General features: G+C 39.7%; 1 protein-coding gene across 7 annotated transcripts in view; it reads right to left on the reverse strand.

The window, feature by feature from the left end:
* Window positions 1-66: 66 nt before the first annotated feature.
* The window catches only part of shroom3 (shroom family member 3), a 158312-nt gene continuing 141459 nt past the window's right edge, over window positions 67-16919 (reverse strand). For 4 of the 7 annotated variants that reach the window (XM_084383206.1, XM_084383208.1, XM_084383207.1 and 1 more), the window contains 5 exons: window positions 11415-11560; window positions 8672-8771; window positions 8159-8324; window positions 7908-8029; window positions 67-4710 (listed from right to left, as the gene is read on the reverse strand). In XM_084383206.1, the coding sequence (XP_084239332.1) occupies window positions 4306-4710; window positions 7908-8029; window positions 8159-8324; window positions 8672-8771; window positions 11415-11560 (939 nt within the window). In that variant the 3' untranslated portion in view covers window positions 67-4305. The remainder of the gene's footprint in view (window positions 4711-7907; window positions 8030-8158; window positions 8325-8671; window positions 8772-11414; window positions 11561-16919) is intronic. The other 3 variants (XM_084383209.1, XM_084383210.1, XM_084383211.1) reach the window with 1 other exon arrangement.

Raw genomic sequence — 16919 nt, forward strand, 5'->3', positions numbered from 1 at the left:
TGTAAAAACAACAGATTACAGATCAACTATAATAATTATTACATGTTTCCTTTGACATTCATACTGGCTAAATATTATTTTGGTTATTTATAAAGTCATGATCAGTTTACACAATATAAGCTTGAGATTGGTTAGATTTGATATAGCTTGTTTTATTAAATGTAATGTGTCATCGCAGAAATATTTAAAGTATATATTTGTATGTGTGTGTGTCAGTGCCAGACAACTTGAAAGAGGTGTCATTTACAAAATATATTTATTTTGCAAAAACCAAGAGCTGTTGTTATTTAATCATTCTTCTTTCATAAAACAAACAATGAATTTAATTCAATGACAACCCATAAAATGTCTGAGATACTCTGCGGTGCCTCTGCAAACAACAAGAATGAACAAACAAACAAACAAAGAGTAATCAGCAGTAAAATATGGGTTATTGATGAGGACATAAGGCAGACTGTGGGATGTAATGTTTGGAGAACATGATAAAGTGAGAATATTTGAAAGGTGCTCTAAAGACTAAAAGTGAAATGAAACTACTGTAGGTGCAAAATGAAAACAGGTAAAACATCCACTGATCAGTACTATCAATCAGTGCTAAAAAAAAAACTGTGTAGTTTAGATTCCACACTATGCTGATACTGTTAATTAAACGATGAATATTTATTCTGTAGGACTGATGCTCTTCATGCCATTTGGAGTCCCCAGGTGAACTGAAGTAAAGGGAAGCCAAATATCACCTGCTACATGATAAAATTAAACAAACAAAATACAAACAAACAAACAAACAAACAAATATGAACCTGGTCCTTCATTGACATACGGAATGATTGCTCCAAAGTAGGAAAATGTGTCCTGTATTATTTAATAACAAAGTGTGATAATGAGAAGTGATATTTCATGACCGTGACTTAGAATAGGAGAAAAGATGGCAATGCAACATTTTACATTTGTTTTTAATTTATGACTATTTCATCATTGTAATTCTTGATTGATAAGTGCTGCACCTTTTTTTCTTGTACTTCACCTCATCTAAACACAAATTTGCAAAATTTTTGATTTCAACATACATAAATATTTCATGGTTGTGCCAACAAATAACTTTTGTTAAAGGTCCCATATTGTAGAAAGTAAGAAAATGTTCAATCAGCATAGAAATACACACAGCCAGTATTCAGAAACTGCGACTTCAATGAGCTGTCTTACTTCTGTAAGGTTGTGATGTCACAACTATACAGTCACCGCCCTCAGCCACATCCTCAGCACGACCATGGTTGCAAAAACATCAGCAGGGCTGTTGTGGAAACACGGTGGGAGGTGACTGCTCAGGCCTGTGACAGCTGACCAGTCAGAGCAGACAGGACTTTTGGAAGGGGCGCCTTCAAGAGACAGGCAGTTAAACAAAGCTTGCAGACAGAGGGTGCAGCCAGGGGCGTTGCTAGGCCTGCAGCTTTACAGGGGCACAGCCACCCCCACCCCGGTAAAAAATGTCTGGCGACGCCCCTGGGTGCAGCAAATGACAGTATGAGAAAAAACATGTTCTTTTTTTACTTTAAAGCATGTAAACCTTTTTGACACCCAAAATAAAATATGAAATTGAAAGTGAGCATCATACGGGACCTTTAATGTTAACTTTTCATGCGCACAGAAAAAATATTTCCAATGACTCCATGAAGAGGATAGTTTAAATACGATTTAAGTGGCATTCAACCAGTTTTACACATGTAGATCAGTTAACTCATTGTGAGCAGTACTACTCAGTCTGTGAAAATAGTTGATAATGCCTACAGTGGCTCTAGAGGAGCCTTCCACAGTCTGTAAATAAGCATGATTATATCATAGTGATGTCATCAGGGTTATCTCTGATTGGCCATGAGTCTTCAAATAAAGAACAGAAAGCTTCTGTTATATTAAAATTACTGGAGTGCTCCTTTAAAATGTGTTTTAGTCTTCATCTTCTGTAGATTTCAATCATCATTTCCTCAGGAACTAAAGAAAACATTTAATCAATTAAATGTGCATCATTTCCATCCTCGACAATCATCAGTAACTGAGAGCAGAGCTTCTTTTACTGAATCAAAGCTCCAGGCAGTGACTAAATAAAGAATCTCAACTTATTATTACTTTTTTTTTACAAAAAAAAAAACAGGTGTGATATGTAGAGTTGTAGAAGTAGTGTTGAATTTCTTTGAGTGTTTCAATGTTGTCTGGTGGTTGATCAGAGAACTGACTTAATCAGAAACCTAATTGTTAAAACACATCGTTTTATTTCACAGATATCCACAAGGAGAACCACTGAAGTAAAATTATATTGTGTCTCTAATCCTTCATGTATGGTAGGTTTCAGCAGCTGTTTGCAACCATAGCAGTCTGATCGAACAAATAGTGTTTGTGTTGTGTTTAACATATTAAAACAACTAGTCAGTTTGATTAATTAGGTGACTGATGGGACTGTATCAGCAATTTCAACAACTGATTCATTATTTACATTATTTATCAACTGAAAACCTCTTTTCTGTGTTTCCTCTCATTATAAATGAAATATAATTTGATTTGAAAAGTGTGGCGTTTATTGTTATTTCTTGACATTTTGTGGACTTAATATCTGATAGATTAAATGAAGTAAAGTAAAAAAAAACTGGATCTTGTGGCACTAGCAAACATGCTTTAAAACTCTGAACAAGAAGAAAAAATAATACATTTTGGGCCAAATTAAATCCACAAACATTTCATTCTGTGAAAATATTTGATTCTGACCTTTTTGCATTTTTTTACATCAAATGTTTCACCACATCAGTTTAAAAGGCACAAGTGGAACAATTTTTATTATTCAGTGTAAATTCTGCTGCAAACAATAGTCAAGCTGCTAAAAATTGCTAGGAGCTCGAGACATACAGACAGTAGTGACAGTAGTAATGTTACAGTATTATATGACAGTGATCAGTTAACCTTCAGGTGCACTTTTTGTGATCATCTCTGTTTGTAGTAGTAAAATAAAAACAGTCCCTCCAGTGGAGTCCCTCCAATTTTGGTTGTTCATTATTGTCCTAGGTTGACTATACATGTGTGAAAGCTGGGCAGGTCTTGTGGAAATCTCTGAAGGGTTCGACAAGGTGACAAAATTATATTTAATTTTAAAGATGATAGTATTTTGTCTTTGGGAGATAAAACACTTGCTCACCTTGTCTTGTCATTAGAAAAAGTGTTTGTGGAGGAACGTCTGAGGTTCCTGAAAACACTGTCAGGACTAAGGACAATTCCAGTGTGATGGGGGACTTAACTGCTGCTGTCTAACCAATCTGCACCATGATCAGTTTCATTGAACCCCTGCCGCTTCCTGTGGCGAAGAGATCTCGTGCTCATTTTGTATGCAGGGCCTGAGCTGCCAATGAGGAAGTTGTTGGTGATGTTTCTGGAAATCTGGGGGTTTAGGGTTAGGCCATTTTACATGTACAGCTTTAAAGACATAATATGTAACTTTTCCCAAAATGTCCACTGACCTTTGTTATTTTTTTTTTTTGTTGAGATGTACTTAAATTGTAATCAATTTTAATAATTATTTTCTTAAGGGTCTGGATAATTTACATGATATTATCATATCAAATATAAGTATATCGCTAAATCCCTAATGTGAATATAACTTTAATATATAACCTCATCCGTTCACATATTTGCCTGAGTCACATCAGATAGATTTTGATCTGTTATGGTGGTTTGTTCAACAAGAAGACAACAACTCCCATGATCCTATACTACTTCGTCACATAATCAGACCACATCTTTTGTTTGCATTGTTTTGATTAAGAGATTGAGAGAAAGATAACATACTGTGCCTTTAAATTGCTGCTCTTGTCATTACTGGGGGCTTGAAAATTGCAGGAAAAAATGCACTGGAATTGTCCTTAATAGTATTTGACTATGAACTTGAGGGGCTTTGAAATCACCTTCAGAGCAGAGGATAGTTAGAGATGTTGGCAGCAGTCGGTTTAGTCTTCACAGTGCTGGCTTCTGATGTTGAGGTGCACAGAGGAGAAATGTACAGTCAGGTGTTAAAAGAATGAGGCACATTAAAGGTGTTTCTTCTTTATGTGGAAAGTCTGCATAGTTGTTTCAGTGTGAACAGTTCCTGCTTCAGTGTGAACAGTTCCTGCTATTGTGTGAATAGTTCCTGTTTTACTGTGACCAAATCCTGTTTCAGGCCCACTTCCTTCATGTAAAGCTCCTTCACTTGAGTTTTTAGGGAGTCCGTTATCTCTTCTTCATTTCCCACCCTTCACTGCCACTCATAACAGTGGCCTGTCAATGACATTACAGCGATGTCACAGTGGTGGACCTGATTGAGTGGGCGGGGCCTGGAATCAAAGAGGATGGAAGCAGCGGTGGAAAAGGAGAAGAGCAGAGGGCGGGACTTGATAATGAGAACGGACTTGCTCTCGACCAACCATGAGCCTCTGCTAGCTCCTGCGGCAGGCTTTCAGCCAGTCGAGTCAGCTGCTCCTCTCCCTGTCTTATGAGGTTGTCAAGGTGCCGCTGGCGAATCAGCAGGGAGGGTTTGGTGCTGACGAAGCGGCGGTAGTCCTGGAGCTGCGGTTCAGTGAGGTAGCCAGACAGGATGGCGTGGACCACCCGCTGCCGCCGGTCCAAGTTCTCCTTAAGCTCCCTAGCGTCGTCAGTTTGACTGAGGAGCAGAGAACGCTTGTGATGGAGGGACTCCTGAAGAGGAGGAGACAACATAATATTCAACAACTTGTCTCCTAGACCCCATCCCAACTAGGTTGCTGAAAGAAACTTTACCTTTAATTAGCACAACTCTACTAGAAATGATCAACCTGTCTCTATTAACAGGATACGTACCACAATCCTTTAAACTAGCTGTAATTAGACCGCTCCTTAAAAAGCCTAATCTTGATCCAGAAGCTTTAGCCAACTATAGACCTATATCCAACCTCCCTTTCCTCTCCAAGATCCTTGAGAAAGCAGTCGCCAACCAGCTATGTGACTTTCTTCATAAAAATAGTTTATATGAGGATTTTCAATCAGGTTTTAGAGCACATCATAGCACAGAGACGGCACTGGTGAAAGTTACAAATGACCTCCTAATCGCTTCTGACAAAGGACTTGTCTCTGTCCTGGTCTTACTAGATCTTAGTGCTGCATTTGATACCATTGATCATCACATTCTACTACAGAGACTGGAACACTTAATTGGCATTAAAGGACCCGCATTAAACTGGTTTAAGTCCTATTTATCGGATCGATTTCAGTTTGTACATGTTAATGATGAGTCATCCCTGTATACCAAGGTTAGTCATGGTGTTCCTCAAGGCTCCGTGCTTGGACCCATACTATTCACCTTATATATGCTCCCTCTAGGAAATATAATTCGGAAACACTCCATAAACTTTCATTGTTACGCAGATGATACCCAGTTATACCTATCAATAAAGCCAAATGAAACTAATCAGCTTACTAAACTCCATGCATGTCTCAAGGACATTAAGACCTGGATGACCTGCAATTTTCTGCTGTTAAACTCAGATAAAACCGAAGTTATAGTACTTGGTCCTAAACACCTTAGAGATGCATTATCTAATGATATAGCGAGTTTGGATGGCATTAACTTGGCCTCCAGCACCACCGTCAGGAATCTGGGGGTTATCTTTGATCAAGATATGTCCTTCAACTCCCACATAAAACAAATTTCAAGGTCTGCATTTTTTCATCTACGCAACATTGCAGAAATCAGGCCCATCCTGTCTCAAAAAGACGCAGAAAAGCTAGTCCATGCATTTGTTACTTCCAGGCTGGACTATTGTAATTCTCTATTATCAGGCTGCCCTAACAAGTCTCTAAAGAGTCTCCAGCTGGTCAAGAATGCTGCAGCATGTGTACTGACAGGAACTAAGAAAAGAGATCATATTACTCCTGTATTGGCCTCTCTGCACTGGCTCCCTGTAAAATCAAGAATAGAGTTTAAAATCCTTCTCCTCACTTACAAAGCTGTTAATGGTCAGGCACCATCATATCTCAAGGAGCTCATACTACCCTATCACCCAACTAGAGCATTACGCTCCCAGAACGCAGGATTACTTGTAGTTCCTAAAGTCTCCAAAAGTAGAATGGGAGCCAGAGCCTTCAGTTATCAAGCTCCTCTTCTGTGGAACCATCTTCCTGTTTCGGTCCGGGAGGCGGACACCCTCTCTACCTTTAAGAGTAGACCTAAGACCTTCCTCTTCAATAGAGCTTATAGTTAGGGCTGGGGGGACAGTCAAAATACAGTCAAAACAGTCAAAATATGTGACTTGTGACTTCCCAAATCTGCCCCTCCTCTGGCAGTCATACTATCAAACTAACCACATATTACATAAGTGGTCGTGATTGGCCCAACATGGGCCAGGTCATCTTCCAGAGCAAATAAAACATGAGCTTGGCAGATTTGTTTGGTTCCCAGGCTAGGTTTACATGCAACCAAGCTAAATATTTACAGGTTACATGAGCTAAATGTTAACATTTAACATGTTCAGTTTATATGGTGATATGAAATATTCGTACATTAAATAAGTCATGTTTTTGTTACTTCACACCTGCCTCACACCCACCTTCTCAGTCATCTATAGCACTTTTCCAGTCTACTGACCACCTAAAGCACTTTACAACAGTTGTCACATTCACCCATTCACACACACATTCATACACTGATGGCAGAGGCATCATTCAAGGACACAACATGCCACTGGAGAATCGAAACATGACTGTGATAGAAAGACAGTCCCTGATCAGGACAAATAAGCACAGTGTAAACATCTGTCAAAGCACAGTTTAACTAATATCGACAAAGTCTAGCTAAGATGGAAGAACGCTGACCTGTCTCTGACAGTGTAGAGCTGTCTAAACCTGATAATCTGCTACCTTACAGATGAGCTTAGCTTAGAAAGCAGCATGACCCTTCAGTTGGTGCAAACCACAAAACAGACATAACATGCCTTTCCTCTCAAGGGTTAAGGATGTGGGAATAAAAGTGGGCTTGCCGGCCTGGCTTGTTCTTCAAGCTGACATACTGTATGTCTGACCATAGACACTACTTAAGTGAATGAAAAGCAAACAAACATGCTTAAGTCAAACTTAATGTCATTCTGATCATAAATCAACACTCCAACTTCAGTCTAATAACACTCGTTTGTAGTGACAATAATAACTGATATTACAAACGTTATCTTCATTCTTAATTCTGAACACCTCATTTTTCTGCTTTTAAGTAACAGCCATTGACCTATTACTACAATAAACGTAAGTATGAGTCAGCTGTTTCTTCCTATAATGCACTTGAAAAACAGATACATGTTACTTTAGCTCTACCTCGTGGTAGCAATGTAGCAAAATGACCAGATAAGACATAATTGGGACCACTTTTTAAAAAAACTTCCTTAAATAAAAGTTATCAAAACATAAGTAAATATCAATCAAAATAAAATATCCATACAAAATTCAATATATTAATAAATTAATATATTTCATTTACATGTGAGTTCACTAAAAAGCTTTAACACTGTGATTCATTCGTCATGTCAGTTTGTGATTGACACACATAAATGAAGATACAGTCAACATTAACAGACAGATTCAACTCATTATCTATTTTCCTCCATGGTGGCCCTCCATGGTACTTCTAGAGTATTTACATGAACCTCTTAATTTTGGCCTAAAATGGTCCCATAGCTCTCATTATTTAATTGTTATGTTATGTAATGGGATCAAGAACACAAATTACCTGCAGTAATTAAAGTCACACAAGATCTTAAAGCAAATTAATGAGTTCTGTGAAGATAAGTTACAGATGGATTGGTAGGTAAAGATGCACACAGTAAACAGGTGAACAGACTGTAAGATAGCTAGATCCTGTTCTGTCTCACCCTCTCCTCGGCTTTGTCCTCCTGCGTCAGCTCCTCTCTCTCCAGAGCGAGCAGAGATCTGTCGATCCTCGACATCCGGCTGCACAGAGACAGCAGCAGGTTCACGATCTTCTCCAGGTCTCCTGCAAACACAACCAAGTTTCAGATTCTGACGCACTCCAGGTATAGTACTACAGCTCCCACTGTGGTCATTGAATATTACTAAAATTTCTGTGATATTTCTTTTGTACAGTGACAGTCAGATGTTGTACCAATGAACATGCTGTACTTGTCCCGCTCGTTGGCTTTGAGCCGTTCATGCACCAGTGTTTCGATGCTCGCCCCCAGCGCCTGGTGGCATCTCTGCTCCTCACACAGTGCTTCCCTCTCCTGTCGCAGAGCTGCCACGCTGCGCCTCAGAGCCTCACACAGCTCCACCTGGTAGACATGGTGAGAAACACAAGAAAACTTCAAGTTTCATGTTACTGCTGTGAAGTTTAATTGAAACTGCTGAATCAAAACATGGATGGGTGGTGGGATAGAAACAAGTTATTGCCTAAATAGCTGTCTAGAAGTTCTCTCCGTTTCTTTTGTACTTTGCTGTTCTTTTCATCTGTTGTGGGTTTGGTTGTGTTTCTGTCTCTGCTCTGGCCATAATGCTGCTCTGGTAATACTACTACTACTACTACTACTACTACTACTACAACTAATAATAATAATAATAATAATAACAACAGGAAGAAGAACAACAACAGTAAAAAGTTTAATAAGAAATACTTTTTTACCTTCTTGGTGTTGAGGTCTTTCTCCTCCTCATCCAGATTGGTGTCCTTCCCTCGGTATGTTCCAGTGCTCTGAGCAGGATCAATGACACCATCTTGGATCCTAAGAGGAGACACCACTATTTAAAAACCTACATTTTTATATTTTTTCAAGTGCCAAGTTTTCAAGTTTCCTCAAGATCTGTAATTTGTAGGTTTATTCATTTGAATGTTACCTTGCTGTTCTTGAGTGAAAGAAAGAGGGAAGAAAGTAGGCATCAGAAATGAAAGTACTTAAAAGTAAGACAACTATTACAATGAACATGAACAGAAAAAAGAAAAGATAGAAAGAAACAAAAATCAATGGATAGAAAAAGACCTCAAGTAACCAAGCGAAAATTTGAAAATAAAGGTCCAGAAAAGGCAATAAAAGTACTACTATAGAGATTAAGTAATTCATTTATACTTGTGCCATTTTCATCCAAGACATCTTGACCATGTTATATGCTATACCATTATAGCATAAATTATTCATAGTTTGAACACTAATCCAGTATTAAAAGCAATATAAGTACAGCCTGCAAAACTTCCAACCGTTACATACTTTTAAACAGGGTTCAAATTACACAGGGGCAGGAGCTCTATTTTCTGGTGCACCCCTCTACTAAACATGTCACATGCATGCCCATACATGGATGTGCACGGCAGCGTGGTCTATTGCAGGATTACTGCAAAAAAATATTGTTACTACAACAAACAGTTAATACTGTCGGTAACGTTTCATAAAGGCTAAATAACAACAACAACAACATAAATCTACTGTTTACTGTTTGAATCAAGAAATGCATATAATTATCAGAGCAAACAAAAAACAAAAAAAATGGACAGTGGAGAGTGGACAGTGTTTTAGAGCTCCCCTAAATGTCTCAATGTAGGCTTTCAGGAGAGAAGGTGTGTCTTTCAGGGGAGTCGAGCTCCCCTTAACCGTGATTTGAACCATGCTTTTGAACTGAAGTATTATGACTATTACTAGGTTAATTAAAATATATTGGAACAACAGCACAAACAGACAGAAGAGGAGCTTCTATTATAGGAAGTTCACAATAAAAGTTTACATTGATGCCCGATTATACTGGTCAATACCAGTCTATAAAGAGTACCAACTGTGGTCATTAGGCTGCAGTATTGTTCAGTTGTTTAGACTGCAGGAAGCGATCTGGCAAACCTGTCCTCTGAACTGACTCTTTAGCCCTTTAGTCATGTAGACACTGATACCTTTATGATTGATTTACATGAGCTGGTGTTACGGCCCAGAACAATAATGTTGTCCACAGTTCTTCTGTACTATGTTCCATCTCTAAGTTTAATGAAACAGTGAAACAGTCACTGTGGTTGAAAACTCTCTGCTGTTGAGAAACATTGATCAGGTTTGTCTGGTCTCACCTGTCCTGGCTAACAATGGCCACACTGTCTAACTTGCCAGCCTGGTTCCAGACCTCCAGCAGTTCAAATAGAGTTGGTGTGTTTTCATTGATGACAGGTGAAGAAATAATCAACCAATTATTGTTTTGGTGGGATAAAGAATGGGGACATTATCTTCATCCACAGGTCCCTATAGCTATCCAGCTATATTGAAGGCAGGAGCTGCGACCATGACCTGGCAGGAAAGCCACCAAACTGTATTTTGCTTGATCTCCATTTCTGCTATATTTCACTATATTTTATTTATTTAAATGATTATCCAACTTTAGAACTTGGAGAAAAACTACATCAAATTTGCACATGAGTGCAACATTACAAAGAGTGTTGCTTCAGGATAATATTCAACAAGGTCAAACACATAATGTTTGTAACCTTGCCATGTACATGTACTGGCCTCTGAATTAATGGTTGTTTTTCTTCTTTTCAAAAAGAAACCATTTCTTCCCTGAACATCATGTTCACCAACAAACCAAAACACATTCTAGATGTCGCTGACTTTATAGGTCACAACATGCAAGACAGCAGAGGTTTATGTTTATTCTCTGTGTCAGCAGCTGATAGGAGGCTGTCAGCAAACACAAAAAAAATGAAGAACACTGGTTTACATTTCATCCTGTTCATTTAATCCTTCAGTAACATAAGTTTACTTTCTGCAATGTTGGTCTTGTGGCAAAATAAACACACTCAACATGAAGGTCTTTATCCTTGGGTTACATAAAACACTTTTAAGGAAAGTCACAGTCATCCTCCTCCAGCTTTAATCATCAGTATGTGATGTTCAGTGGACTCAAGCAAGAGTTTGTTCTCCAAAAGGCTGTTTAAACTCCCTATATAATTTTATTTTGGGGAAATAAATGGATATATTCACAAAAAGGAGTGTTTTGTTTATACTAAAACACTCTTCCATTCCTTTTTGTGTAAACATAATGCAATACATTTTTAACTGGTTATGAAACAGTCTGAATTTGATACTATATGACCTACAAACTAGACCATCAGCAAGAGGACTGGCTATTTCTGTATAAATATTATAGTTGCCTGTCACGAGATCAGAGTCCTTGTGAAACAGTATAAAATAAAACATTTTTTATCAGAACTTCAGACTAACTTTTACATGTAACCTTAGGTGTATAAAGGATACTTAAACAAATTTTACCTTGTTTCACCGGCGTCATCATATTACAATTATTATAGCTTATAGCTACAATAAGATACATTACCTCATCTTGCTGCTTTAAAACATCACTGATATATTCTAAGGCAGAACACATGATGCCAGAATTACCTATCATCCAATCGGCTGCTGCCCCTGTGCTGCCATGGTGATTTACAAACCAATCTGCTGTTTGGAAATATCTCTTCCATAAGTTCTATTGTGGATTTAGCCCCCCACATGTCAAAGAGGGGCGCCAGAGAGATGTCCTGCAGCACCTGTGTACAATGAAAAAGAAAGAATCAAACTACGCACAACAACAAAGGAGGAGTCAGAAGTGGGTTTGGTCACAAAGGCATAGTGTGGACTTGGTATGATGACAAAGACAGACTCAGAAGTAGGTACTTGGACTAGGATAAATTATGGTACAGTACAACAAAAGAGTAAAGTTAGATCTAAGTACAATCAGAAAGGCAGAATCAGAGCACTTGACACAGGGAGAGTCAGAGCTAGGTATGATGATAACAGTGTCAGAATTAGGTACAACAAGAAAGGCAGTGTCTAAACTGTGTACCATGACAAAGGTAGCATCAGAAGTAGGTACAACACCAACCCTAGGTATGACGACAAAGGTAGAGTGAGTATTACCAACGCTGATCAAGGTAAGGTCAGAACTCGATACACGGAATCAGAATTAGAGGACAAAAATAGGATGAAGGCAAAGATAGAGTCAGGATTACTTGTGAGAACAAAGGCAAAGTTAGAACTCAACATTTATGAGAATTAAGTCAGAACTGAGTGCAGACACAAGGGTACAGTCAGTACTGTGTAAGACAATTAAAGGGGAACTACCGTTTTTTACAACCTGGACCTTATTTCTAGCATAAAATACTATAATTTACTCACCCAGATAACTTTGGTGTCATTGGGAGTCTTTCGGACGAAATTAGATCCAGTGGAGCGCCGCGTATATCCATATAATGCGAGTGATTGGGGCACTGAAGCGCAGCCTCTATAAAACGCATTATCTGCCGCGAAACTAGTTCATTTCACCAATATTTTGTTACGATACCCTAGTGCTATTCCCCTCTGAGTTGCCTGTTATCAACATCCGGGGTCTGTAGGTTGACCTAGCCGTTTAGCCTAGCCGTTTGTTGGTCTTTGGCCAACTGTTCCTCTCTCTGCCACTGCATCCTCCTTTCAATGAGCTCCTTATCCGTGTACTCTGGCTCAAAACGGTAAGGACGTCCATCATAAACAAAGTCATCGTCCACCACCTCAGAATCGGAAAAATATTCAGCCATGTTGCAAAAAACTAGCAGTAGCAAACTACAGGTAAACAAGCCGACTGTCGCGGGTGCGCGCGGCTTTCAGCGATGACATCATCCAGGTCAGAGGTTAGTAGGTCAACCTACAGACCCCGGATGTTGATAACAGGCAACTCAGAGGGGAATAGCACTAGCGTATCATAACAAAATATTGGTGAAATGAACTAGTTTCGCGGCAGATAATGCATATATAGAGGCTGCGCTTCAATGCCCCAATCACTCGCATTATATGGATATAAGCGGCGCTCCACTGGATCTAATTTCGTCCGAACGACTCCAAATGACACCAAAGTTATCTGGGTGAGTAAATGATCATATTTTATGCTAGAAACAAGGTCAAGGTTGTAAAAAACGGTACTTCCCCTTTACAGTTTTTTTCGATTGCTAAGATGCATTGGTCGAAACTGAAGCGACATGTTCAAAACTCTTAACACAGTCTGCATTTCCATCATGCAGCTCAGCTCAACAGTTAATCTCGTGCCCAGAAGTGTGTCTCACCAACAAAACACTTCATACTTGTCTCAAAAGAAGCTCATTCAACAAAACACTAGCACATTGTCTCACTTTGGAAACACACACAATCACTCTTAACAAACGGAACCACAAAATACTAACAACAAAGAACATTACATCAAATACATCTTATATTTCAAGTTTGAATGAATTTTGTCGTCAGGTAAATCAGTATTTTATATAGGATCTTTTGCACTTTAATGGTTCTAAATTATTGTATATGCTGTAATATATTGCACCAACACTGAATCAGGAATGCAGAGATTTATTCAAGAACATTTGTGCTTTTGCATAAGTACTTCAGGACCATACAAAAAATAAAGATTACATAAACAGAATAATGCAGAATCTCAGAATTCCAGGGGTAGAATACAAATTACAGTAAGTAAGAGATAAAACTAAACTCCTTCCTCTCCTGGCTGCTCTTCTCTCTCTACCAACTCTCTTTCTCTACCTCTTTGATCCATACTTGCACAGGGAAAAGTATCAGAAGCCACTCCTTTTGTATATGCTTGCTAATGAGGACAAACGCAGATCACCTGAATCAGTTTTCAGCTGAAAACTACCATCAGCTGTTTGGAATTGCATCTTCGTTTTACTTATTTTTATTGTCAATATTTTTATATAATTTTCAATAGATTTCAATGTGGCTGCAGCAGAAATTCCCCATGTTTTTTCCCCTATCATTCTGTCTTGAGTGTGTTTTTAACTGTTTTGAACAAAGTGTGTTAGCATTTGAAAAATGTGCTGTTAAAGCATAGTGTTTTGCAGGTGTGAACTAGTGAATGAGAAAAGACTTCATCCATTTCAGTGACTGTGGTCACTGAATGCACTTTGTCTGAAAGCAATGAAAAGTGAGACAGTTTAGCCCACATGCATTTCTGTTTTGCAGACTGTGTTAAGAGTTTTGAACATGTCACTTCAGTTTCGACCAATGCGTTTTAGCAACCGAAAAAAACTGTAATGCAGTCAGACATTATGGCAAAGATAAGAGTTGGAACTAGATACAACTAGAAAATTTGCATTTCCTGCGAAAATACAGTGTGAATGCTGACGGCTGAAGTGATTTCGGAAATCAGCTTAATGTACTGGAAAACACTTGGCTGAAATGCACAAAACTATGAGAATGAATGGTCAAGATTTTGCAGAAAAAGCTGAAAAGTACAAGGCTGAATGGGCTGAAAAAGCTTAAGATTTTGATAGTTGAACAGTTTCTCTAGCTGAACATAAAGCTCAACATTTTGATAGTTGAACAGTTTCTCTAGCTGAACATAGAGCTGAATATTTTGATTGTTGAACAGTTTCTCTAGCTGAACAGAAAGCTGAATATTTGAAAAGGTTGAAAAGCTGAAAAGTAATAGGCTGAAAGAGCTTAAAACGCTGAACAGTTTGATAGCCAAACTGTTTCTGTATCTGCACATAGGCTGGAGCAGTAGCAGAACCAAAGCTGAAAATGTCCCATAAGAATGAATAGGAAAACACCTCCCAAACACCTGCAGGTCTAGAAAAAAGTGTAATGGTTATGGCCAACATATGTATACAGTGAGTAACAGGAGACATTGCTGAACCCTCTGATGTGTTTTTTATTTATGTAGAGTGAAAAATGAGGGAGCCAGAGTGTACTGTTCTCAACAGATTGATGCAGCAAGTTTGCTCATTTCCCAAAGTAATCCTCCAAGGAATACACCAGGTATGTATTTAGCAGGATTTATTGAAGAAAAGGTAAAACTGATATACACAATAAAACACACAGGTAAGTAACTGAACATTGAGAAATATACTATAAATCAAAGCACATGAAACCAAATAATCACGTCTCCATTCCTAAGGTTATTAAATAAAGATATTACTTACTAGCGATGCCCAAAGAAGAGAACCAAATGAGGATGAGGAAGGATTGTACACCTGCACACCGTGTGCTCATTAACAAAATCAAGATGGCTGCTACAGCCGATCAACAGGAAGTAACAGGAAATACACAATCGGGGTTAACAAAATAAAGGTCTGCACTTCAAATTAAACTTTACCAAACTAAACAGTCTTAAGTGTTATGTGTTACATTACACTCCCTGCTTGGCTTCCGCAGGATGCCACATTACACTGCCTCCGACTCCAGCAGTAGAACCACTTCCGAGACAGGTCGCAGGTAAGTCCTTGGGGGTTGGTGGGACGTCACCTTTACATCCACCTTCCGAACCAGTCTGTCATTGCTTTGGAAAGTCTTTGTTATCCTTCCCATGGACCATTCGTGTCGTCTTGCCTGTTTGTCCTTTAGCAAAACCACGTCTCCTTCCTTGAGGTTTGGCCTTTTTGTATGCCACCTTTGCCTGCTCTGAAGGGTGTTCAAATATTCCAACCTCAATCTTGCCCAGAATGCATCTGCTAATGCTTGGACTCTTCTCCATTGGTTCTTCAACAGGTTGGTATCGGAGAAGTGTCCAGGAGGAAGAGGAGCAGTCCCTTCTGCGTAAGCAACATCAATGGGGTAAGTATCAGTGGTGCTTCCGGGTCTGAGCAGACTGGTATCAGTGGCCAGGAGTTAATTATGGCAGTAAGTTCAGCCATTAACGTGCACGGGTGACCTTCGACCTTCCAGCTTGGAGCAACATCGAGTCTAGGATACGCTGTGCCGTTCCTATCATGCGCTCCCAACTGCCTCCCATGTTGGACGCATGCGGAGGGTTAAAAACCCATGTGCATTTTTGGCTGAGAAGGTAATCTCCTACACTGTCCTCTCCAGCATTTGCAGCAAGCTTCAGATGTGTAGTAGCACCCACAAAGTTTGTCCCGTGGTCTGATCTAAGCTGCTTCACAGGTCCCCTGATTGAGAAAAACCTGCGGAGGGCATTCACACAGCTTGAAGCACTCATCGACTCAATCACTTCCATGTGAACCGGTTCTTGCTGTAGACGCTCTGCGGGTAGGCCCGCCATCTGCTGCTGTTCCAATTTGCCACGCAACTTTCTGCATACCACACACTTGTAGATAAGACTGCTGATGGCTAGCTTGGCTCCCACAATCCATAGGCCACCTGAATGCACAGCGCCTTCCGTGAAGTGTCTTCCCTGATGTTTGACTTTCCCGTGGTGATGGCGAATAAGCAACACAGCAACATGATGCTTGCCAGGAAGGAGGATAGTGTGCGACTCCTCTGCAGGTAGGTTTGAATGAGTAATACGGCCCCCTACCCGTAGAAGTCCCTCTTCATCCATCACAGGACGGAGCTTCCTTAGGGAACTACTCACAGGTAAGTCTTGTTTCTTTTCGATGCACTCCATCTCTTCTGCGTACACCTTGCGTTGCACAGCCTTGATAATGACGTATTCCGCCTTTGTCAACTCAGCAGTCTTCAAGCCTTTCTTGTAGAAATGCCAGCCGGCACATACTGAATCATCTATTTGTTTGTGGAACATGTGGAACAACATGTAGCAGCCGTGCTACTGCTCTTGTCAGTCGACTCCAAGAGGAAAAACGTTCAAAACGTGTTGTGTCCAGCTGTTCTCCGGAGACCTTGGTCAAGAAAGCTGAGACCTCAGGACGAAGCTCTGCATCTGATGTAGGCTCAATCAGATTGAAGTGTGTGTCTTCTGGGGATGAGCGCTCAGATTCTAGCAAGAACCTTGGTCCTGTCAGCCAACTGGTACCTTGCAGCTTGCTTGAAGGCACAGATCTCGAGGCATGATCCGCTGGGTTGTCTTCAGTGGGAACATACCTCCACTGACTTGGGTGACTCGACTGTCTGATGCGCTGCACACGGTTGTTGACATATACATAGAATCTTCGGGATTCAATATTG

This window comes from Pagrus pagrus (genome assembly GCF_965226575.1).
Source record: "Pagrus pagrus genome assembly, chromosome: 19".
In the NCBI taxonomy this organism is placed as follows: Eukaryota; Metazoa; Chordata; class Actinopteri; order Spariformes; family Sparidae; genus Pagrus; species Pagrus pagrus.